The 22,858-nt window shown below is 57.7% G+C and overlaps 4 protein-coding genes across 5 annotated transcripts; 3 read left to right on the plus strand and 1 right to left on the minus strand.

Annotated features, from left to right (window-relative positions):
• The first annotated feature begins 19 nt into the window (after window positions 1-19).
• LOC136562600 (protein Wnt-11b-like) lies at window positions 20-4,293 on the plus strand. Its single transcript, XM_066559524.1, has 5 exons — window positions 20-249; window positions 344-564; window positions 946-1,223; window positions 1,965-2,257; window positions 2,981-4,293. The coding sequence occupies exons 1-5, from the start codon at window positions 179-181 to the stop codon at window positions 3,153-3,155; spliced, it is 1,038 nt and encodes a 345-aa protein (XP_066415621.1). The 5' UTR covers window positions 20-178; the 3' UTR covers window positions 3,156-4,293.
• A 3,689-nt stretch (window positions 4,294-7,982) lies between these two features.
• On the plus strand, window positions 7,983-12,785 carry IGBP1 (immunoglobulin binding protein 1). 2 transcript variants are annotated; one of them, XM_066559584.1, is made up of 6 exons: window positions 7,983-8,176; window positions 8,691-8,990; window positions 10,097-10,292; window positions 11,121-11,206; window positions 11,820-11,923; window positions 12,263-12,785. In XM_066559584.1, exons 1-6 carry the CDS (start codon window positions 7,986-7,988, stop codon window positions 12,409-12,411), a joined length of 1,026 nt encoding a protein of 341 aa, XP_066415681.1. In that variant the 5' UTR covers window positions 7,983-7,985; the 3' UTR covers window positions 12,412-12,785. The 2 variants fall into 2 exon arrangements, with proteins under 2 accessions (XP_066415681.1, XP_066415680.1); XM_066559583.1 differs by having other exon boundaries at window positions 7,984-8,176; window positions 12,266-12,785.
• Window positions 12,786-13,997: 1,212 nt separating this feature from the next.
• Window positions 13,998-17,767, plus strand: LOC136562639 (diacylglycerol O-acyltransferase 2-like). The gene is made up of 8 exons (XM_066559581.1): window positions 13,998-14,110; window positions 15,547-15,675; window positions 15,748-15,855; window positions 16,095-16,165; window positions 16,245-16,449; window positions 16,911-17,085; window positions 17,181-17,383; window positions 17,498-17,767. Exons 1-8 carry the CDS (start codon window positions 14,071-14,073, stop codon window positions 17,650-17,652), a joined length of 1,086 nt encoding a protein of 361 aa, XP_066415678.1. The 5' UTR covers window positions 13,998-14,070; the 3' UTR covers window positions 17,653-17,767.
• A 1,719-nt stretch (window positions 17,768-19,486) lies between these two features.
• On the minus strand, window positions 19,487-20,611 carry P2RY4 (pyrimidinergic receptor P2Y4). The gene has a single exon (XM_066559580.1). It carries the CDS (start codon window positions 20,609-20,611, stop codon window positions 19,487-19,489), a length of 1,125 nt encoding a protein of 374 aa, XP_066415677.1.
• Window positions 20,612-22,858: the final 2,247 nt, after the last annotated feature.

The following is a 22,858-nucleotide window of genomic DNA, read 5'->3' on the forward strand; positions in this document are numbered from 1 at the left end:
AGCCTTGCTCCCAGTCCCCATCCCAGCTCGATCCCAGTCCCCATCCCAGCCCCACTCGCGGCTCCATCCCAGCTCCCAGTCCCCATCCCAGCTCCATCATCAGATTCCAGTCCCCATCCCACCCCCATTCCCAGCTCCATCCCAGCTCCCAGTCCCCATCCCAGCCCCATTCCCAGCCATGGGCCGCCCCGCCGCCGCTGCCACCGCGCTGCTGTGCCAGCTGGGGCTCTCCGCAGCCATCCAGTGGCTGTGAGTAGGGATCGGGATCTCTCCTTCCAGAGCCCCTCTTGGCGGTCCCTCGGGGCGCTGCGGCCCCCCCAGTGACCCCCAGCTCTCCCCACAGCGGGCTGGCAGGCAGCGGGGTGGCCTGGAACGAGAGCCAGCACTGCCGGCTGCTGGTGCCCGAGCAGCTGCAGCTGTGCCGCCGGCACCTGGAGGCGATGCCCAGCATCGTGCGCGCTGCCCGCCGGACGCAGCAGCTGTGCCAGCAGAGCTTTGCGGACATGCGGTGGAACTGCTCCTCCATCCAGCGTGCCCCCAGCTTCGGCCCCGACCTGCTCACAGGTAAGGGATGCTCCTCCCGCCCAGCCTGCTCTGCCCCAGGAGCATCCCGGGCTGGCAGCGCGTGGGTTTCTGTTTTGGGGTAAATATGCTGCCTTTACGTGGCGTTAATCCTGTGCAAGTTGCGTCTGGGGGGGGGGTGACAGACAGTAAATTCCATTTCAAACAGCTGCCAGAGGCGCCCAAAAAAAGCGGGGGAAGAGGTGGGGATGCGGTCAGTGTAACCCAGGGGCCACAGGTTGAAAACACAAAAACTGAGAGGCCTTGCGTTTATCCTGACGCAAGACGAAATAAAGAAAATCCTTTCACCGAGACACGTGCGAGAGGGGAGCCTGGGAGCCTGGCTGGGCAGCGAGGAAGGAAAAATCCCTGTTTTCTCCGCAGGAACACGGGAAGCCGCCTTCGTGCACGCCCTGGCAGCGGCGGCCGTGGCTCAGAGCATCGCCCGCTCCTGCGCCTCCGGGGAGCTCCCGCGCTGCTCCTGCGGCCCCGCGCCCGCCGAGCCCCCCGCGCCCGGCTCCCGCTGGGGCGGCTGCGGCGATAACCTGAGCCACGGGCTGCAGCTCGGGGCCGCCTTCACCGACGGCTCCGCCAGAGCCGGCACCGGCGCCGCGCCTGGGCTCAGGGCCGTGAACCGGCACAACGGAGCCGTGGGACGGGCGGTGGGTGCAGGACCCCCGGGGATGCGGGTTGGGATGGGAGGTGCGGAGCCCACCAGGGCTGCGGTGGTCTGGGGTGGGGTGTGTTAGCCCCCTAGGACTGGCCGGGGGTGATACAGGGGGTTTGAGCCCCCTGGGATAGATGGAGCTCAGCAGCAGGAGCAGAGGTCCCTAATTTAAGGCAGCAGATGTCAGACAGGTTTTTGGGATGTCCTGAACATCAGGAGGCAATAAAATGGTTAAAAAGTGTGTTATCAGGCACACACACACATACACACACTGCTGCTCACCCCCAGACATCCCACACCCTTGCCACAACCAGCGCATCTGACACTTCACACCAGTATTCCCAGTTAGCTGATATTTCACACCAGTACTCTCAGTGCTCTGGGAGAGCTAGGAGACAGGAGAGCTCTTTCCACCCTTCTCACTGGAAACAGAGCTCCTCCTGCCCCACTCCAGCTGGGCTTCCCATCCCATCCCATCCCATCCCATCTGTGTGCTTCCATCCACTCCTGCTCTCCAGGTGAGGCTTGGAAAACATCCAGCCCCACTGCCAGCTCCCCTGGAAGTTCCCCAAGGATCAGGTTCTTATCAGAAGGGATTGAAGCAGGCCTGAGTCCCTGATTGTCCCATTATATTCAGCTCTGAGCTCTTTCATCCCTTGAAACTCCCCTGGGTGCCCTTGGGAGTCAATCCCTGGGGCAGTACCAGTAGAGAGCAAGCTCACCTGTATCCCTGCAGGTGCTCAGTGACTCCCTGGATACCAGGTGTAAATGCCACGGGGTTTCAGGCTCCTGCTCAGTGAAGACCTGCTGGAAAGGGCTGCCAGACCTGGGTGAAATCGCCTCTGACCTCAAATCCAGGTACCTGGCAGCCCTCAAGGTGACCCATCGGCTTGTGGGGCCCAGGAAGCAGCTGATCCCCAAGGAAGGGGATGCCAGGCCAGTGACAGAGATGGATCTGGTTTATCTCATCAGCTCACCTGACTACTGCACCCCAAACCCCCAGCTGGGTTCTCTGGGGACACAGGACAGGTAGGAAGAACTCAGCCTCTGATTCCAGGAGTGCCTGTTCCACTGGGTTTGGGTGTCCTGGGCAGCTGATGTGGCTGGGCTGGGGTGAGCCTGCAGCAGATCCCTGAATCCCTGTCTGGTGAGACCCCTCCTGCACTGCTGCATCCAGGTCTGGGACCCCAACACAGGACAGGCAGGGACTTGTTCAACAAATCCATGTGTGCTCATGGAGATGCTCTGAGGGCTGGAGCCTCTGTGCTCTGGAGCCTGGCTAGGAGAGCTGGGGGTGCTCACCTGCAGAAGAGAAGGCTCCAGGGAGATCTTAGAGCCCCTTGCAGGGCCTAAAGGGGCCCCAGGAGAGCTGGAGAGGGACTTGGGACAAGGGATGGAGAGACAGGACAAGGGGGAATGGCTTCCCACTGACAGGGTTAGTTGGGATATTGGGAAGGAATTCCTGGCTGTGAGGGTGGGGAGGCCCTGGCACAGGGTGCCCAGAGAGCTGTGGCTGCCCCTGGATCCCCGGAAGTGTCCAAGGCCAGGTTGAACAGGGCTTGGAGCACCCTGAGACAGTGGAAAGTGTCCCTGCCCATGGCAGGGTTAGCACTGGATGATCTTTAGGTCCCTTCCACCCCAACCATTCCATGATTCCACGATCCTGCTGCCTCCTGCTCTGAGCACACCAACCCTGGGGGCTGCCAGGGCTGGCAGGGAGGGCGGGTCCCCATGTCCCACATCTCTCTGCAGGCCGTGCAACAGGAGTTCAGTGGGCAGTGACAGCTGTGACCTGCTGTGCTGTGGCCGTGGCTACAACACCTACACGGAGGAGGTGCAGGAGCGCTGCCACTGCCGCTACCGCTGGTGCTGCTCCGTGGTGTGCCGGCGCTGCCGGCGCAGCCTGGAGAGACACGTCTGCAAATGAGCAGGAGAACCCCCTCTGGCACCCACCAGGCACGGCTGCACACCAGGAGCCCGTCCCAAGGGATGCCCCCAGCAAGGAGGAGGCTGTGCAGGAAGCCTGGTCTCTCGTGGAAAGCCTCAGACTGAGAGATTTTGGGAATTTTCGGTCCCTTCCAAGCCAGACCTTGGGGCAGGATAAAGAGCTGCCCTCCTGCAGCTGGTCAGTGGCCAGCCCTTTGTCTCCAGCTGGGAAAAGCCATTGATCATTCCACAGGATTCCACAGGCCCCTTTCTCTGGGAGGGAAACAGGGACCCTGGGCTGCCATTGTCCCTTTGCAGGAGGATTCTGACAGCTCCTGAAAGCCAGGGGTGATAGATGGAAGGAGGTAGAGCTATCCACTGGGAGAAGGCTGCAGGGATGGAGCGCTGCTGCTTGGGGTGAGGGGGCCATGGGCAGCTCCCTTGGGAACAGGATTCTACTGTGGGCTCATCCAAGGAAAAACACTGCTCCAGGGCCCTTTGCAGCACCCAGTGGAGACATCTTCATGGAGATGGTGCTGCTCTTGTTGATGGCAGAGACATCAGGGACAGAAGAGCTCCTGGGGGCAGCCTGGCAAACCCACACCCACCAGGGGTGTGTTACCTGGGCAGCCTGGCAAACCCACGCCTGACCACGTGTTAACAACCCAGCCATGGCATCACTGTAGCTTCTGTCCCCATGTCAGAGGTGGGAGCACACTCAATACATTAAATTCTCATGGCTTGTCCTTCCTGCCCCTCCTTCTGGCCCACTGAGGTCTTCAGCCCACTTCTTCCACCCTTCAGGACCAGGTGTGTTGGAATTCTGGCCTGGAGAGGGGACACAAATCCAGGGTCTTGGGGAAGCCATAAATAACCTTTATTTTTTGTACTTCCTGTAAGTGGGATTCTGGTGTGTGTTTTTAAATAAATGTTATAACTTTCTGTGCCTTGTTTTCTAGGAAAATCTTTCCTGCATGTCCTTCCAAGCTGGTCCTGGAGAAAGAGGCTGTAAGGGAGAGCCTTGTGCCCACAAAGCCCCATGTCCAGACTTTTCCTTTCCTTTTCTGAGGACCAGCTCCCTTTTAACTCTTTCTGCTTCTCACTGGCCCAGATTTAATTACAGATCCCTGCCTTTCTCAGCCCCTGTTTTATCCTCTGCTTCCTCAGGTCTCTGTCTGCCTGGGAACTCTGTGCCTGGGATTCAGGGCTGGTGCTGGAAGCTGTGTCAGTCCAGGGTTATTTTGTGATCTTTGGGAATGCGGGCTGGATGAGCCAAGGGTGTGTGTGAACAGCAAGGGGTTGGGAGCCAGGGATGGGGGCTCCCACATTTCCCTTAGCATGGAATCTGGCCAAACACTTGGATGGGATGAGATTCCTGCTGGTGCAGCCTTTGGAGAGAAAGGATGGGTCCAAACAGGTGCTGCAGGGACTCCACAGCACCAGGAAGACAGGTAAAGGGGATGGGAATCCTCGGGTGGATTCCTGCAGCTCCCAGCATTGCCTGGAGGCTCCAGCAACTCCGCTCTATTTTTGGTTCCCATTGAGTGGAGTTGGCCGAGCTCAGGCTCAGCCCGAGCCCAGCTGGCCGATTACTCATTTCCATATCCATCCCATCACTTTTAATGGTCTCTGCTGGGTCACGGAATCAAGGCATGAGCTTTTCTTGTAAAACACTCCCTCCCCTTAATGTGCTCCAGGTTTCTGTGAGAGCAGGGAAGGAATCGGAGGTGGCTGGAGAGAGGCTGCAGGGGCTGGGAAGCTGAGCCCGAGCTCGGGGAGTGCCAGGAGTGAGTTAAACCCTCCTTATCACTTGTTAATGTGCCATTGACGGGCTCTGCCCGCTGCCATCTTCCTTCCGAGAGCGCCTGGAAAACCGCATCTGCCCAAGGCCAAAAGCGATCTCGAGTTTTCCTTTTTGAATGCAATTAGGGATCAGTGCCCGGCATTCCCAAGAAAAAGGAGTTTCAGCTGCCAGGCTACACAGCCCTCTGTGTTCGGAGGGCTGCAGGTACTAAATCAGGATTGCCTCAATGCCTGCCCTCCATCCGCCTCCCCGCGCATCCCAGATCACAGGGAGGTGACAACGGGAGGGGCGGCGAACTCCGCCGAGCATTGCAAAACGGTGGTGAGAGGAAAAAAAAACCGGGAAGGATTTTGAGGAGTGAGAACTCCAGCCAGGAGGGTGGGAAATGTGATTTGCATTTGGTAACTACAAACACACATCGCCTGGGGGAGAGGAGAGGAGCCACAATGGCAAGGAGTGCCCAGGGGAGCCGTCGGGATCCCTCCTAGAGAGGTCCCGTTGGAATTTCTGCCTGGGAAAAGGCAGGGTCGAGTGCTGAATATGCAGAATCCACTCCTTCTCTCCCTCCTTGACTCCAAACCCGACAGGGGAGAGCTGGGGAAAGGCTGGAGGGGTCCCTGTGCTGCTGAATCCTGCGGGAAATGGGAAGGAGCCGGAATTGGCTGGAGAGTGCAAAGGGTCAGGCTGGCAGGGGGTGACAGCTCTGTGACAAGGCTCTCGGTGGGGGCTGCTGGAATCCGGGCCCGCACCTGGAATTAGCAGGGATGTGAGATCTGCAGGGCTGGGAGCATCCCCCAGGAACCGGGAGCCAGAGGATGGGTGTGGTGGAAATGAGCCCTGGGTCTGTCCCCAGGGGTTCTAAGGGAGTAACGCTGGTGTGAACGTGGTTATTTGTTGCTGGTCAGGCTTGTGGAAACAATAAAATCGGGAGGAAGGCGAGTGATTTTCATGGGTTCTCTTGATTTTGCTGTTAAAACGCTGATTTATATTTATTTTCCCTTTTATTTCCTTATTCATTGAGGGATGCTGCATAACTCATTCCAGGAGAATAATATGAGCAACAAACCATTGGTAATTAAGTATTTTGGAGGAAGGATGGCTCCAAAAGTTCAAGGATATGTTGGGCCATTTCTTCTGCACAGCCCTGCAGTGCTGCTCCCATGAGGATGGGAACCTGCACTTGCTTTTCCTTGTGTTGCTCACAGAGCTGAGCCAGGAGCAGGAGAAAGCCCAGGATGGGCTCAGCTGTGACATCTCACAGAATCAGGGAATCCTGGAATGGTTTGGGTTGAAGGGACCTTAAAACTCGCCCAGTTCCACCTCCTGGCATGAGTAGGGAGCCTTCTCCTACCCCAGGGTGCTCTGAGCCCTGTCCAGCCTGCACTGCTGGGAATATTTGGGGGATGTTGCTGTGACCTTTGGGATGGTTGGTCCATGCACTATCACACCACAAGGCACAGACATGAGTAAATGCCTGTATTTGAGGAAAAACCCTTCCCTCTCTGTTCTTCTTTGTTCCTGGAGTGCTCAGCAGCATCGTGGTGCTCTAAGGGTGACAAACGAAAGCAGGGATTGTCCGTGTGGGGATCTTCAGCTGAGGGACAGGGACAATCAGGGGTGAGTAAGAGCCATAAGGTCTGAGGGGGAACCAGCTGCAGCCTGAGGAATTTTGTGTGCAGCTGGAAGGTCAGTTCTGCCAGGGGCTGTGGGGGGTTTGGAGGGGAAGCAGCTCTCCATCCCTTGGAATCATGGAATTCTTGGATGGTTTGGTAGAAGGGACCTTAAAGCCCATCTTGTTCCACCTCCTGCCATGGGCAGGGAGACTTTTCCCATCCCAGGTTGCTCCAAGCCCCATCCAACCTGGACTTGGACACATCCAGGGATGGAACAGCCACAGCTTCTCTGAGAAATCCATTCCAGGGCCTCCCCACCCTCACAGGGAAGGATCCGATTTCTCCCAGGCTGGACAGACATCCCTGCAGGATGGGAGCCTGGGCACTCTCACCTCGGCAGAGCAGACACTGAAGTGGCCGTGAACCCCCCTCTGGGGCTGCCATCCCACTGGGAATATCCAGGAGATCCTCCCAGCAGCAAAATGGGGCCAGACAGGTTTGGAGGACCCACAGCACTCCTGGGCTCTCTGAGTAACAACTCATTGCACAATCTGACACAGGCACGAAGGAAACAAACAGAGTAAATCATAAACTGAGTCATCCTCAGAGGCTGAGTTAGAATTACTCAGGAGTAGTAGCAGTGGTTGCTACATCCATACTTTGCTCACAGCCAGGTCAATCACCTGTATTTCTAAGGGAAATAACCTGCTCCTAAAAGCACAGATTTAACCCTAACCTGCCTGATGCCTGGTTGAATTTTAGAGATTTTAGGAGTGAAATAAATGAACAAAAAAAGAAAAAAAAAAAAAAAAGGTTGCATGCTCCACTTGTACTGTAGAAAAAATAGAGAATAGGAAGGGGCTGCGCTTACACAAATAAATTGATATTTACTGACTGTCCCTGTCGAGGATCTCCACTGTGTCCCCCTTTCATACAGCGGGAAAACGGATGTTTTCTGCCAATTTATCTAATTATCCACATTTTTTTCCCGTTTCCCAGCCTCCCTCCCAGCGCTCCCTGCCAGGACCCGTGCGGGCCGGAGCACCAGGCAGGACCTGGCAGGGAAAAGCGTGCGGGCACTGGAGGCCCCTGAGGGCCCCCGGCCGCTCCGAGCCGCTCCTGTCCGCGGTACCCGCCCGCCGCGGGGACTCCGGGACCGCGGGACGAGCGCGGGGCCATCACTGCGCCCACCAGCCCCGCTGTCCCTCAGCCTGCCCTCACCAGCATGGCGGCTCCGCGCCCCGGCTGCGTCCGTGCCCTCCCCAACATGGCACCCGCCGTAACTCCAGCCGTGACCTCCCCAAGATGTCGCCCCGCGTTGTTCCTATGGCAGTGACCTCCCCAAGATGGCGGCCGGGGCGGGTACGGTCGCGCCAGACCGCGCCGGAAGTGGCGGCGGCGCCGTTCCCGGCCCATGATGGCGGAGGCGGGCGCGGGCGGCCCCCGGCTGGCGGAGCTGCTGGCGTTGGGACGGCGGCTGTGGGAAGAGCTGGAGGCCAGCACCGAGCCCTCCTCGGGAGCCCCGGCCGTGCAGGACAAGGTGCGGCAGGGGTTGGACGCGCTGCAGCGGGCGGCGGCCATGGTGACGCAGCTGGAGCTGTTCAGGTGAGCTCAGGGGACGCGTCTGAGGGGATGGGGAGGGTCCCCGGGCAGGGCAGAGGTGGAGCGGGACAGAATCCCAGAATCACTGAGGCTGGACAAGATCTCCAAGACCATTGAGTCTAACCTGTGCCTGATCCCCACCTTGTCACCCAGCCCAGAGCACTGAGTGCCGCGTCTGGGCGTTCCTTGGACACCTCCAGGAATGGGGACTCCAAACCTCTCTGGGCAGCCCCTGCCAAGGCCCGGCCACCTTTTCCATGGAGAAATTCCTGCCGATGTCCAACCTGACCCTCCCCTGGCTCAGCTTGAGGCCTTTTCCTCTCATCCTGTCCCTGTTCCTGGAAGCAGAGTCTCCCCCGGCTGTCCCCTCCTGTCAGGAGTTGTGCAGAGCCACAAGGTCCCTCCTGAGCCTCCTTTTCTCCAGGCTGAGCCCCCCCAGCTCCCTCAGCCGCCTCTCCGAGGATGACTCCAGCCCCTTTCCCACTTCCATTCCTGTTCTCTGCTCTCTCCCTGGCAGTGAGAACGAGGAGCTGGAGGAGATCGCCTCAGCCGACCTGAAGTTCATGCTGCTGCCGGCGCTGCTGGGAGCCCTGACGCTGAAGCAGGTGGACCTGAGCAGGAGAAGGGAGCACCTGGAGAGTGCCCGGGAGCACTTCCTGCACTTCCTGAAGCTCTGCAGGAACTATGGGCTGGGCTCTTTCCAGCTGCCCCCCGGCACCTCCAGCGAGGAGGAAGCCAGGAGCTCCCCAGCCCCCCGGGACCCCAGCCAGACCAACCTGGTGGCCATGGCCATGAGCAGATCAGCCAAAATTGAAAGGTGGGCTCCGTGCGGTTGGAAGGGCTTTGGGAATCACTCTGGGAGGAGCAGGAGCCTGAGGCAGTGCAGGGTTGTACAGAAAAGAGCTTCCCTGAGCATTGGAATAATTTGATCATAAAATGCTCATTTTAAAAGATGCAGCTCACTGTTTAATGGGATGGGGCATTGGTGACTCCAGTTTCTGGTCCCTGAGGAAAAACTGCTCAAAAACTTGAAATTAGCTCTTCAATCTTTCATAATTAATCTTACAATTAGTTCTTTAATCACTGCTGGCAGCACAAAGACTTCCAAACTGGAAGTTTCTTACCAGTGGGTTCATTAGAGCTTGAAAGAAACGTGATTGGTGCTTTGGTTGGGATTTTGGCCACAGAGTTGCCCATTGTGGCAGCACTGGAAGGTCCAAACTGGGCTGGACTTACTTAAATTGTGTAGAAGAGCATAAAAAATTATTTATATACTAAGTTTGAAGGGTTTCTATTTTAGAATTATTCTTTTATGCGCCTTACCCTCTCATCTCCCAAAGGTTTCTTGGCCCTTTTTGTTCATTCTTCAGGTGACAATAATTGAGGGAAGGAAAACACAAGGATTTATTAGTTCCCCCTTTAATAACTAATTCCTGAAAAAGTAAAAATTAATTTACTCTGGAAGTTTATTATATAGGGCATTCTTCCCTTTGATAATTAATTACTGAATAGGTCAAAAAGTCCAAAAAGCCAAAATCATATTTTAAAAAATGCCTTGGAAAAGCATTTTATTCTGTTTGTGTGATATGGAATCAGCCCAAACCAGCTGTCCCATTGATTTTCTCAGTCCTGCTTTCTCCAGGAGACTGATGTTCCCAGTCTTGCTTAATTTTACCAGGAAAGCTTCAATTTCCAAGGATTCCTCAATATTTAGGAGAAGAATAAAATCATTGAGACCTCTCTGAATCAAATGTAATTTTACAGCTGCTTTTAACGGACAGGAGAGGCTGAAATTCCAACAGGAACCAGCACAACTTCCATGAAATTTGGTTGATCCTTTTAGAAAGGGTGGTAAAGACCCCAGGGCTGGTCTGTGCTGGAGAAGAATAATTCCATGGTCTGATTTTGCTGTGTTTGAGGCAGATACAAGCAGAAGAAGGAGCTGGAGAACAAATTGGCCGCCATGAGCAGCTCTGTGGAGAGCGGGACAGCGGATGAGGATCAGATCCGGGAATTTTACATCCTCCAGATCCAGAAATGGATCGGCAACAGCCTGGAGGAGATTGAGAGCATCGACCAGGAGCTGGTGATCCTGAAGAGCAGGGATGCAGCCAGGCAGGTGAGGGAGCTCTCCTGGGATCCAGGGCATGAGGGGATGAATCCCAGAGGAATTCAGTGGCAGAGTTTTATTCAGTGACTTCCCAGTTGTAATTGAGCTCGATCACAGCATGAGCTGATGGGGTTTCCTTCATTTTAAATTCTGAGGTTTGGGTTGGGCTCTGCTGTCACACTTCCCCCACAATCCCAGCCTGTAGAATGCTGTAGCTTGGAATATCAGAGCTGAACTAGGCTGTGCAAAGGCTTTTCTGCAGATCCTTAATTCTGAAGAACAATTGGATTTGGAAATTGAAATAAGAACCTTGTGGTTTCTGTCAAGCCTCCATTCCTGGTCTGCAGCCTGTCCAGGTATTATCAGCCCATTTGGAATGACAGAACATTCCCACAGACCTGCAATCCCTGTGCAGAGCATTGTGTCCAGGGTTTCTGTGACCTGAGATGTCTGCTGGGAACAGCAGCTCCAGATGTGCTGGCACAGCTTCCTGGCAGGGCTGGTTTGGGGGGTCATTTTTTGGCACTGCAGGACTCAGCTCCTCCAAGGTGTCCATGGAATGATGGGCTCAGAATGTTTCACTGCAACAATAAACAACATTTCCTGCTCTGCTTTGACCCCAGCAGGTGGCACAGAGGCACAGGAAGTGATTCCTGTGCAGGCACAGTTGGAATTCCTGATCTAAACCAAATTCAGGTCTGGATTCTCCATCCTGGGGTATTGCTCTGACAGCTGAGGTGTTTCTCCTCTATAAGACCTTTAATAATTTTAGGATGGGAAGCAGAGGGGGAATTGTGATCCCCTCCATTCCCTGGTGACAGTTGTTTGCATCCCCAGGCTCCAGCAGGTCCCCGTGGGCCTCCCCGGCCAGCCAGAACTCCGGTGAAACCCTTCATCCTCACCCGGGATGCTGCTCAGGCCAGGTATGGATGGGGATGATCCAAACACACTTTGGGGCACTGCTCTCGTGTCAAGCCTAAAATATTCCATCAAGTGCAGAAATCCACGTGGTGCCTTCATGTCTGCACTTGAGTTTGTGGCTCCCTGAAATCCGTGCAGGAATTTCAGCACCTAAAGCACAGAATGGGGGAGAAACCAGATTTCCTGTCATGCTGGGCACATGATTTATGCTGAGCTTTCCATGTATCTGCTTCACTTCCCAGGGGTGTCCTGGGGTCTCTTTCCCCTAATGCAGGTTGTTCCAAGCCCTGTCCAACCTGGCCTTGGACACTTCCAGGGACCCAGGGGCAGCCACAACTGCTCTGGGCAGCCTGTGCCAGGGCCTGCCCACCCTCACAGCCAGGAATTCATCCCAGTATCCCATCCATCCCTGCCCTCTGGCAGTGGGAAGCCATTCCCTGTGTCCTGTCACTCCAGGCCCTCTCCATCTTTCCCTCAGGCCACAATTGGGTCACCCCTGCTTTGTGACATCCTTCCATCCTTAGCACAGATTGGATCATGGAATAGCCCTGTGCCTCTTGCCTGTGTTCCTGCTCATTCCAGGGGATTTCACTGCCTGGTTTTGTCCCACTGCAGGGTATTTGGAGCTGGCTATCCTGGGCTGCCCACCATGACTGTGGATGATTGGTACGAGCAACGCCGGAAGCAGGGAATTGTGTCCACCCCACAGAGGGTTCCAGGTATGGAACAGAGATGGGAACAGGGGGTTTGGGAAGCCTCTTGAGAGAGGATGGGTGAACAAGGATGTGTGCAGGGTATGGAACACCCCTGACTGTGGAAGAATCCAAGCTTTATTAGGAAAACAGCTGGGCTAGACTGTGCTTGGCCTGTCCAAGGCCAGGTTGGACAGGGCTTGGAACAGCCTGGGATAGTGGAAGGTGTTCCTGGTGGCACTGGATGGGCTCTGAGTTCCCTTCCAACCCAGCCCATTCCAAGGTTCTCACTCCTGCTGTCTGGCAAGCCCAGCTCCCAGCAGGCCTTTTGAGAACCTGGATCTCCTCACTGTCCCTCCCCTCCAGCAGGTACAAGCGATGAGGAGATGCAGAAGCAGCAGAAGGAGACAGAGGAGGAGGAGGATGATGAGGAAGCTCTTCAGAAAGCTCGGGACTGGGACGACTGGAAGGACACACACCCCCGGGGCTACGGCAACAGGCACAACATGGGCTGATGCTCTGTCTGCCAGCAGGGCCTGGAGATCCTGGGAGAGCAACCTGGAGAGGGAGAAGGGAATACAGTGTACATAGGTGGAGCATCTGGGAATTCCCTGGATGGACAGGGCACAGGATGGCAGGAGGACACGTGACCCCTTGCTTTGGTGTGCATTCCATGTCAGACTGGGGGCACTGGTGGTGTTGGGGGGTGCCCCAGAGCTCTGAGGGGCAGCTCCATGAGGGTCAGGCTCCCTCTGCCCTCCCAGGCGGAGGCAGCCTCCAAGGGGAGCTCCATGGATTTGGAAACTGCTCTTTGTATTGTGGGTGGATATATTTATTTTTTTTTCCTCTCTATTTTAAGCAAAATAAACTCTCTTTGTGCTGTCTGGTTCTTGCTGTGAAATTTTCTTGCTCTTCATCCCGAGCTTTTCCACGGGGTGAGCCCCAGATGCTCTCATGGAGCCCACAAGGGACAGAACTGGGACAAATGGTGCCATATTCCAAGACAAAGTCAGTGTGCTTTGAAACCCACTAGCATAATCCTTAAAAAGGGGAAAATGGAATCCCTCTGGCACCATTCCTGAATGAGGGAGAAGAGGACTGAGCTGGCACAGAGCAGGTTTGTGCAGGAAGGTGAGGAATCACAGCTGGAAGCTCTGGAAGTGCCCAGTGTGGGCTGGTAGCTGTGGGTGGACTTGTTCCAAACCTGGTAAAATACTGGGATGGAAAAGCGAAGTATGGCTGGCACTTTGTGTCACCTGGAGCAGTGCCACCTCCATGGTGCTTCCTTACCCTGGGATAGGGGGATTCTGTAGAAATTTGGTGTTTTTCCTTCCTGTTAGCAGGATTTGGGCACAGCTGGAGTTGAGATGTTTTCCATGCAGCAATCCCTGTCCTCAGCACTGATCCACACCCAGGAAAGCCTGCAGGCACTGTGGTCCTTTCTGCCAGGTACTGAGTCCCTACAATTCACAGGAGGGGTTTGTGTGTTCCAAATCTCCCAGGAAACATTTCTTACTTTTCCACCATGATCCTGTGGGTGTGTTTATCCCTCTCCTACACTGATGTTAGCCAGCACTTCCTAGGAGCACCCCTGGACAGCTTCAGGGATTTATTCCCTGTGGGTTCTCGCTGTTGGCCTGAAGCCCCACCTCGGTGCTGACCCCCTGCTGCTCCTATTTCTCTTTCTTGTCATTTTTCCCCTCAAACCTCTCCGGACAGCACTCCAGGCTCCTTGGGCAGGAGGCAGAGTGCCCATCCCGGGGCTGGGAGCAGCAGCAATGGTCTAGTGGCTGTGGAGCTTCAGGGTGATATTTTTGGGTGGCTCTGGGGCTGTCACATGGCAGTGTTTGTGACATTCCCCCAACATGGACGGTACCATTCCCAGGGGGATGTGGCATTCCCAGAGGAATTCAGCTCCCGCCAGCACCGGCAGCCGGGACTTTCCAAGGAGCAGCAACCTCCCAGCACTGCCACAGTGCCTCACCCTCTGTGTGACCCTTCCAGGCACCAGCAGTTGCTCTCCATGCCCTAATCCCAGCTGGAGCAGGTCCCCTCCCCTCAGCAGGGCCGGAGTCCCTCGGGTCACCTGGTTAAAGCCTCTGGACACACAGCCCGGCGCCCTCTGATTGCCAAACTCACCTTTCCACCCACGGCACCACAGAGCTCCTGCCACCATGAAAACCATCATAGCAGCCTGCTCCCAGAACCTCAGTGGTAAGAGATTCCCAAAAAGGTTGGGATGGCTCCTGGTTCTCCAGTACTGCGAGGAGCTGGTGGTTGTTACTGTTGTCTGCTTGCTTTGGAGTGCTGAGGAGAAAAGGGGTGTTGGGAGCAAATAGAGAATAACTCAGCAGGAAAATGCGCTGTTGCTCTACAGGGATGAAATTTTGGATGGCTTTGGGAGTGTTACACACAAGATGCTCCTGCAAATTCCAAATGTTGGGTTTGCAGAGGCTTCTGTCACTGTGGATGGGGCTGACAGCACAGTCCTGTGGGGTTCTCTGTGTCTGTGGTGTGGACATTCATGGGGTTTTTGGAATAGGAGCTAGGAAAATTAAAAAGTAACTGTTTGGTGGGTACAAGTTTGCTGGGAAGAGCTCTGTGTCTTCCCTGGGAAAAAGACACTGGGTTCTGCAGGTGGCTGGGATTTTGGGGATGTGTGGCCAGTGGAAGGGATCACCCAGAGCCCAGCGTGCTGCATGGGAGAAAAGGACAAAAATTTCCCACTGAAAAATTCCCCCATGGGCCAGAGATGGCTCCAGTGTTTAATTTATTTCACTTGTCCCATTTCTGTTTTGGATTGAGTTGGGAAGAACTGAACCTCTGCCAGCTTCCTGAACCAGGGGTCAGTGGCTCTCCTCTGACCCAGGGGTCCCTGGCTTGGGGAACCGCAGGGACAGGGCTGCTCCTGTGCCCCTCTGATAGTCTCTCTGGCCTACATGCAGATTTGGGGTTGTTTTCCCAAGAATACAAGGCTTTTGTGAGGCTGGGGTGGCTCTCTGGGGTGGTCTTGTCCTGGGACCTTTGGCCAGGAGCACTGTGCTGGCAGGGCTGGCACCTCAGGCCCGTTTTAGGGAGCAGGGATGGGGCCAGGCTTGGAGTTTGGATCCTGGCTCCCAGCCCGGGGAGGTTAATGGTTCACCAAGATCGGCTGGAGGGAAGGGGTGGCAGGGGGAGTGGAGAGGCTGCACTGCCACTGTGGGGACAGAACAGGGATGGCCACCTCCAGCCACCCTGGCTTGGCCTTGCTGCTGGCCTTGGCACTTGCCGGGGGTGGTGCCTCCCTGCTGTGCCAGCTGAGAAATCCCCAAATCCCCTGTGGGCCCGAGCACATCACGGAATGGTCCTGGCCCTTGGGTGCTGGGCATGGAGCAGGATGTGCTGCTGCTCTCAGCCCCGCTGGCGCACTGAACTTTTGGTTTTGGGGGTGCCCAGTGCTCCCCACTCTGGGGACAGCCCTGATTGCCCAGGGCCACCTTCTGGCATGGTCCAGAGCTTCCTGAGGATGCTCCTCCATTCCACCCGCCACATCCCATCCCTCCTCCCCCAGCTGCTCATCCTCCCCATCCCACCTCCCGCGGCAGCCCGGTGGCCCCGCCCGCGTACGAGCCGTGCTGTTTTGGGCGGGGGCCGTGTCCCCCTCTCCGCAGGCAGCCGGGCCAGCATCCAAACCGCCCTGAGGACGCTGCTGGCCGTGCCCTGGCCCTCGCAGCGCGACATCGGCTCCGTGCTGCAGCTGCTGGCCGTGCTGCAGTGGGTGCTCAGCTTCCTGCTGCTGGGTGAGTGAGTAGGGGGCTGCGGGGGGTCCCGGGGGGCCACACAGCCGCTCACCCCCTGCCCGGCTCCCGCAGGAATCGTCAGCCTCCTGCTCCTCATCTACCTGCTGTTCACCAGCCTCTGGCTCATCCCCGTGCTCTACCTGGCCTGGATCATCTTCGACTGGGACACGCCTGAGAAAGGTGTGCTGGCCGCGTGCCTGCTTCCTCCAGCTTTGCAGCAGGATGGGAGTGGGATCCCCCTTTCTCCAGGTGCCTCCCAGAATTTGGAAAGCACCACGTTCCCCTTCCCTCCACTCCTCCATCATCTGCACCACGGTGGGAAGAGGGATGCAGCGGGTCCGCGGGGAGCGCTTCCCTTGGATCCAGCTGGGCTGGGCTGGGCTGGGCGACATCTCCTGGGGTCCCTCCCGGCTTTGCAGGTGGCAGGAGGCTGTCGTGCCTGCGGCGATGGACCGTGTGGAAGCACTTTCGGGATTATTTCCCGGTGAAGGTACGGCGCTGGGACGAGGTGGGACCACCCAAAAGGAGGTGCCACCGTCACGTTCCCGTGACTCCTTTTGTCCCCGCAGCTGGTGAAGACACACGACCTGTCCCCCAGCCACAACTACATCATCGGCTCGCACCCCCACGGCATCCTCTGCGTCGGCGCCTTCTGCAACTTCATCACGGGCTCCACGGGCTTCGAGGAGCTGTTCCCGGGCATCCGCTCCTTCCTCACCACGCTGGCCGGAAACTTCCGCCTGCCCTTGTTCCGGGAGTACCTGATGAGTGGCGGTGAGCGGTGCCTGCCCTGCCCGGCTCCTGATCCCTCCTGAAACACGGGAGGGATGGCGCTCCTGGAAAGAGGCAGGGCAGGGATGCTGCTCTGCTTGCGTTGTGCCTGAGCGGCAGCTTCACCTCGCAGCTTGCCCGCACCTTGCCCACACCCTGCCTGAGCTGTACCTTCACCCTGCTCGCACCCTGCCCGCACCTTGCCTACACCCTGTCGGGACCGCTCCTCCGCCTTGCCCGCTGCTTGCCCACACCCTGTGTGTTCCCTCCGCCCTGACTGCCCCACGCTGCCCTCACCGCTCCCTGCCCGCACCTTTCCCAGCCCCTGCCCGCAGCAGAGGGAGCCCTTGTACCGTCCTTGCCCCGGTCCCACCGGGTGCCGTCGCTCGGGGGGACCCTCGGCGGTCCCTGTCGGGTGGCCGGGCGCTGCAGTGCCACAGCCCCGGTGTCCCGTCCCGCCGCAGGGCTGTTCCCGGTGACCCGCCGCGCCATCGGCTACCTGCTGTCCCAGAAAGGCACCGGCAACGCGGTGGCCATCGTCATCGGCGGCGCGGCCGAGTCGCTGTCCTGCCGGCCCGGCGTCACCACGCTCATCCTCAAGAACCGCAAGGGCTTCGTCCGCATGGCCCTGCGCCACGGGTGGGTCGCGGCTGGGGCACCGGCACTGCCACCCCCGCGGGTCCCGGCGGTGCCCAGCGCCCCGTCACCACCCACCATGTCCCCTCCCTCCTCAGGGCTTTCCTCGTCCCCTCCTTCTCCTTTGGCGAGAACGACCTCTTCCGCCAGGTGGTCTTTGAGGAGGGCAGCTGGATGAGGAGCATCCAGCGGCGCTTCCAGAAGATGATGGGCTTCGCTCCCTGCCTGTTCTACGGCCGCGGCCTCACCTCCTGCCGCTCCCGCGGCTTCCTGCCCTACGCCAGACCCATCACCACCGTGGGTGAGCAGCGGGGCTGGGGGGAGAGGGGACACTGCAGAGGGAGCCACCTCCTGGGCTGTGTCCCCAGCGAGCCGGGCGTGCGGCCACCAGGCTGATGCTGTCCCCTGCCGGCAGTGGGGGAGCCGCTGGCGGTGCCCAAGGTGGAGAACCCGAGCCGGGAGCTGGTGGACCGGTACCACGAGCTCTACATCCGTGCCCTGCTCAAGCTCTTCAACGAGAACAAGACCAAGTATGGGCTGTCCGAGTCAGACGAGCTGCACATCCTCTGAGCGCCACCAGCACCGGCCCCGTCCTGGCTCATGAGGGCTCTTGCAGGGGGAATTTCAGCCAGCCTGGCATGGGGGACATGCAGGGGACAGTCCCCACTCTGGCCTGCTGGTCCTCTAGCCTGAGGGGGAGGCGGGAGGAGAGGGGGAAGCGAGGGGAGGATTGGGAAAGGCTCCCCCTTGCAGGGAGTTTGGGGGGGCTGTGGGTGACACAGCTGTTCCCTGCAAGGGGCTGGAGTGGGGCTGGGGCCAGCCGTGGGCACGGTCCCCCTGGGATAACCAGGTCATCACAAGCTGAGGGAGGGGTGTCATGGGAGGAGGGATTGCCATGGGAGTTTTGGGGTGGCATCCTGATGACCAGTGGGAACAGCCTGGGGGAACAGCCCACCCTGAGATGGAAGGGGGACACTCCTGGACTTGGGGACCTGTGGGTGTGTCCTGAGCCAGGACCATGAGGCCCCAGATGAGCCTTTCCTGCTATCTCCATACTCAATACAGATTTTGAACCTCCCAGTGCCTGTCTGTGTGTGTTCCACAGGTTGGGATTGGCAGCATGGTGGCTGTACCCCTGCACAGCCCATCTGGGTACCCTTGCCACCCAGTGTGTCCCCTCCCTAGCAGTCCCACCTGCAGCTGGGGCAGTGTTTGGCAGGGCCCTTGCACCACTCAGGTGCAGCCAAGCATCTCCCAGATGCATCTGAGCCACATTGGATATAATAGAAGGTGAGGGGCAGCTCTTACTGGTTTAACTGGGCTCAGGAGGGACAACTCCTGCTCTCTCTGCTCTTGGCTCAGTGGTGAGTGAGGGTCTCTCTGGGCGGGACAGGGATGTGGGGCTTGGATGGGCCATCCCTGGGGCCATCTCCTTTGCCTGGGCGGCTCTTGTGGGACATGGCTGTGTGAGACTGGTGTGGTGGCTGGGTGTGACACCCCAGTGACACTCTGGGCACCCCTTTCTTAGGCATGTGCTGGAAGGACTCACAGGGACTGATGGGGACAGGGACTTGCAGGGACTCCTGGGGCTCTTGGAGTGGGGACAGGCCTGTCCCTGTCCCATTCCTGCCAGGCTGGCATGGGAGAGTCAACAGCACTGATACCAATCTCAGCATACTGCTCTGCGCAGGCACTTGGTCAAACAAAAGGACTGGGTAAACATTTGAGGAGCAAACACCCATAAAGGGAAATTCCCAAGAACCTTCCTGTCACCAGGGGAGCTCCGGCTCATCCCCCCAGACCTGCCCCAGTGGATTTCTCTGGGGTGAGGATGATTGTCTTGTCCCTCTTCCTTATGCTGCGGGGAGAAACAGGCCTGAGTGTAGAGAGGGGAAGGGGCTTTATTGGGGCTCATGGACAGCAAGTGCCCCAGGCCATGTCCCTCCCCCTCTGCCATGGCCAGCAGTGTGACAGGGACATGTCTGAGAACCCGCCCAGCATGGGCTCTGTCCCCAGGTTCAGTCTGGTCCCTGCATGTCACCACTGAGTCACCTGGGAGAGCTGTGCCTGCCCAGGGAGGCACCAGTATCCATTCTCTGTAGTGACTTGTCAGGCCCATGTGTCCCCAGGAGTTCAGGGATGGAACACCATCCTGCTGCCCCAAAAGAGCCTCCTCAGTGTCCTTCCATTCCCATGAGTGCCTGGTGGCTCTCCTGCCCTGACCAGCACCAGCACCTTCCTCCCATAGTGTCACAGGGCAGGGCTGGGACCAACCTGTGGCTTCTAGCCCTCAGCCCTGCAGGGCTGGGCAGGGACAACTCAGAGCTGGGCACTTGGGAATCCCCACATGGAGCCCTGAGGTGCTGCAGCTCCTGGAGTCCAGGGCTGAGGCTATGGAACCCCCTCAGCACCCGCCTCCACTCCGTGCAGTCCCGGTCCCTCGGGTGACACTGGCCACGTGGCTGCCGTCCGTGAGGCTGTCTGCAAAGGGTGACACCAGGGCCAGGTCCAGCGTGGGCACGGGCCGGAGGCGCTGGGCGGCCCCGCGGCGCAGCCGGCCCCGGTACTTGTCCCCAGCCATGAAGTACAGGATGGGGTCCAGGCAGCTGTTGATGCTGGCCAGCGGCCGCGTGATCTTGTAGCTGAAGTTGATGATGTTGAGGGTCCTGCAGTCGGCCTGGAAGTAGCGGGAGGTGTAGTAGAGGGTGCGGGTGATGTGGAAGGGCACGAAGCAGATGGCGAAGACGGCCAGCACCACGATGATCATCTTGATTGAGCGCCTCTTATAGGAGGGCATGCGGAGGCCGGGGCTGGAGAAGCTGGGCTTGCAGAGCCGCTTGGCCATCAGGCAGTAGCACAGCACGATGACCAGGAAGGGCACCCCGAAGAGCAGGGCCATGATGGAGGAGCTGTAGTGCACATAGTGGTCGAACTCCTCAGGCTTGGTGGTGTCGTGGCACAGGGTGGTGTTGCCCTTGGAGCTGGTGGTGACGAAGATGAGGTTGGGGATGAGGCAGATGATGACCACGAGCCAGGCTGCCACACAGATGATGCGGGCGTGCTTGGTCTTCACCCACTTGAGGGAGCGGATGGGGTGGCAGATGCCCATGTAGCGGTGCACGCTGATGCAGGTGAGGAAGAGGATGCTGCTGTAGAGGTTGGCGTAGAAGAGGAAGCGCACGATCTTGCACAGCCCTGTCCCGAAGGGCCAATTGTTGCGGTCGGCGTAATAATAGACCAGGGTGGGCAGGGACAGGACATAGAGTGTGTCCGAGAGGGCCAGGTTGACCATGTAGGTGGTGGTGGCATTCCAGGGCCTCATCCTGGAGATGAACATCCACAGGGCCCAGGAGTTGAGGGGCAGCCCCACCACGAAGACGATGCTGTAGGAGACGGGCAGCAGGATGAACTTGAACTCCTCGTTGAAGACACACTTAGCCTCGGGTGCTGCTGTGCTGTTCTCCCCTGGCCAGGGAGCCGGCGTCGGTGTCCACAGGGAAACTGGGAACATCCTCACCGGAGTGGCCATGGTGTGCCAGCCAGACCTAGGGAGCAGTTCATAAAAGCACGCTAGTCACTGATCCCGACCATTGTCAGGCACAAAGTGTAGAAAGGAGCCAAAGCCACCAGATTTTCTCCCCCTCCAGGAGCTCCGGCCACTTTGATGGTTCTCTGGTTTTTCTCAGCTCGCGCGGGGGGAACGGACTCGGCAAAGCCTCCCCTCCGCAGGCCCTTCACTGACACTCATTAATCAACCATTAATCACCCGTTAATTACCCCTTTGCGTTGACGCAGGGACTGCCGTGCTACGCGGAGCCGGGAGCGGGCCGGGGACGGAGCCCCGCGCCGGCCCCCTGGGCACAGCCCCACGGCCCCGCCGAACAATGAGACCCTGATGAGCACCAGTAGCCCCCGGCCGGGGCCGGCGCTGCCTCTTGGAAGCTGCCTCAGCCTAATTGGCACCATCCTGACAATGCCGCTGCTCCCGGAGGGCTCCTTGGGAGAAGAAAGGCGGGAGGAGAAGAAAGGCTGGTCTGGGGGAATGTTGTGGCCCGGAGAAATCCTGGGGGGGCTGTTAAAGGAGCCTTTGGAAGAGAGTGTCCCTGGACAGCGAGGAGCCGCTGGCTGCTGGGTTTGTCCGTAGGGAAGGATGAGCTGAGCCCTGTGGAGAGGAGCTGCCGGAGCCAAGTCCCAGCTGAAGGCAGAGCAAGCTCACAAGGCAGGCAGGACCCTCCTGGCTGTGCTGGGATCAGAGGCTGGGATCTGTGGATTCCTGGGAAGTTGGAAGGAGGATAAGCTGTCAAAGTTCAGAGCTCTCTTCTCGAGGGAAAAGGAAGGGTCTGCCACCTCCATGGTGTCCAGCAAAGGATCAGTGAGGGCTGCCTGGGACTTGACCCCTCCACACCCTCCACCATCCCTGCTGAAACGACACCTTCAGCAGAGGATGGATGCTTGGATGAGTAACCTGGGAGCAGGAGTGCTGTGCTGCTGGCAGAGATCAGGGTGTAGCCAAAACCATGTTTGATGGAGGAGACGTGCGAGTATCTCCAATTCCTTTTGTCCAGAGCTCACCCAGGAGGTGATGGGCACCAGGACAGAGGAGGACTCAGGGCTCAGGGATGCACTTAACTGGAGCTGGTGCTGCAAGGTGGAAGGACACATCTTCTCAGGCTCCTTCATCCCTTGGCTCCCTCATCATCCCCCTCCTGTTTCCCTTTGCCCTGAGGATGTGCAGGCTTCTCCCAGCAGGAATATCTTTGGGGTGTCTCTGTGGGATCATCCCTGCCACGCCCTGCCTGGGGAGATACCTGGGGTTGACAGAGATGCCCATAAATGACTCAGCAGGCAGATGGGACAGCGGGGGCCCCTCCAGCCCTGCTCCCGGGGCTCTGTTTGAGTTGCGGGCTGAGCTCCGGGCCCACATCCAACACCCAGCGGCTCCTGGCCCGCTACAGCTCCCGCCTTTATTGCAGGGATGAGTTCAGAGAGCAACAGGCAGGTCCTGATCAAACATTAACAGTGGGGAGAACTTGGTTTGTTTTCTCAGAACTAGGAGGGAAAACAGGTGGTAGGAAAACCTGAGCTTGCCAGCAAGGTGCCAGTGGTGGTCCTGGCCTGGCAGCCACATGTCCCCAGGCTGCTGAGGACATGAGGGACCAGGAGATTTTGTTTCCTCTTCCAACCTCTGAGTGCAAAGGAGCACAAAGCTTTGAGCCTGACCAAGGCAGAGCTGCTGCAGGATCAGTGTTCGTGACACAGGTCACCAACCAATTAAGATATGGAGAAGACAGTACATAAAAGTTAATAATAAAGTGTGAAAAATGCATGAGGAAAAATCCTGAGCAGCTGTGGACTGCTGGACTGCTCAGAGGAGAGCACAGGCACCCAGCCTCTGGCAGCTGACACAGCCTGAGCACAGTCAGCAGTGGGATTTAACCATTCCCAAGCACATTCCTTTGAGGATAACCACTGAAATATAGAAATGCAGAAGATGACATTTGGCAAGTTATTTCTTAACAAATTTCTTGCTTCCTTATCTTAGTCACGACCAAAATCAGTGATTGAAATTAATGAATCACATTGGTCTAGCCTGAGGATACATCACCACCAGCCCCAATCCTATTTCTTGCTGACATTCCTAGCCAAACTATCCTTGGCTGTGGGATTTTGAGGAGAGATTGAGGTTGGGACTGATTGTTGGAGGAGGAGATGGAAGGCACCGCAGAGGAAGGATGTGGAGCTGGGAGATGGAAGGTGTTGCAGGAAGAGGTGATGC

Source organism: Molothrus aeneus, chromosome 14 (genome assembly GCF_037042795.1).
Source record: "Molothrus aeneus isolate 106 chromosome 14, BPBGC_Maene_1.0, whole genome shotgun sequence".
Taxonomy (NCBI): domain Eukaryota; kingdom Metazoa; phylum Chordata; class Aves; order Passeriformes; family Icteridae; genus Molothrus; species Molothrus aeneus.

What these genes read in the sequence shown, in the direction of transcription:
- IGBP1 (XM_066559584.1), top strand. Translation starts at nt 7,986, where the DNA reads ATGATGGCGGAGGCGGGCGCGGGCGGCCCCCGGCTGGCGGAGCTGCTG. An exon ending in AGATCAGCCAAAATTGAAAG is followed by an intron (nt 8,991 to 10,096) that starts GTGGGCTCCGTG and finishes TGTTTGAGGCAG; the next exon opens with ATACAAGCAGAAGAAGGAGC. An exon ending in CGGGATGCTGCTCAGGCCAG is followed by an intron (nt 11,207 to 11,819) that starts GTATGGATGGGG and finishes GTCCCACTGCAG; the next exon opens with GGTATTTGGAGCTGGCTATC.
- P2RY4 (XM_066559580.1), bottom strand. Translation starts at nt 20,611, where the DNA reads ATGGCCACTCCGGTGAGGATGTTCCCAGTTTCCCTGTGGACACCGACG.
- LOC136562639 (XM_066559581.1), top strand. Translation starts at nt 14,071, where the DNA reads ATGAAAACCATCATAGCAGCCTGCTCCCAGAACCTCAGTG. An exon ending in GCTCAGCTTCCTGCTGCTGG is followed by an intron (nt 15,676 to 15,747) that starts GTGAGTGAGTAG and finishes CGGCTCCCGCAG; the next exon opens with GAATCGTCAGCCTCCTGCTC. An exon ending in CGCATGGCCCTGCGCCACGG is followed by an intron (nt 17,086 to 17,180) that starts GTGGGTCGCGGC and finishes CTCCCTCCTCAG; the next exon opens with GGCTTTCCTCGTCCCCTCCT.
- LOC136562600 (XM_066559524.1), top strand. Translation starts at nt 179, where the DNA reads ATGGGCCGCCCCGCCGCCGCTGCCACCGCGCTGCTGTGCCAGCTGGGG. An exon ending in TCCGCAGCCATCCAGTGGCT is followed by an intron (nt 250 to 343) that starts GTGAGTAGGGAT and finishes CTCTCCCCACAG; the next exon opens with CGGGCTGGCAGGCAGCGGGG. An exon ending in TCTCTGGGGACACAGGACAG is followed by an intron (nt 2,258 to 2,980) that starts GTAGGAAGAACT and finishes ATCTCTCTGCAG; the next exon opens with GCCGTGCAACAGGAGTTCAG.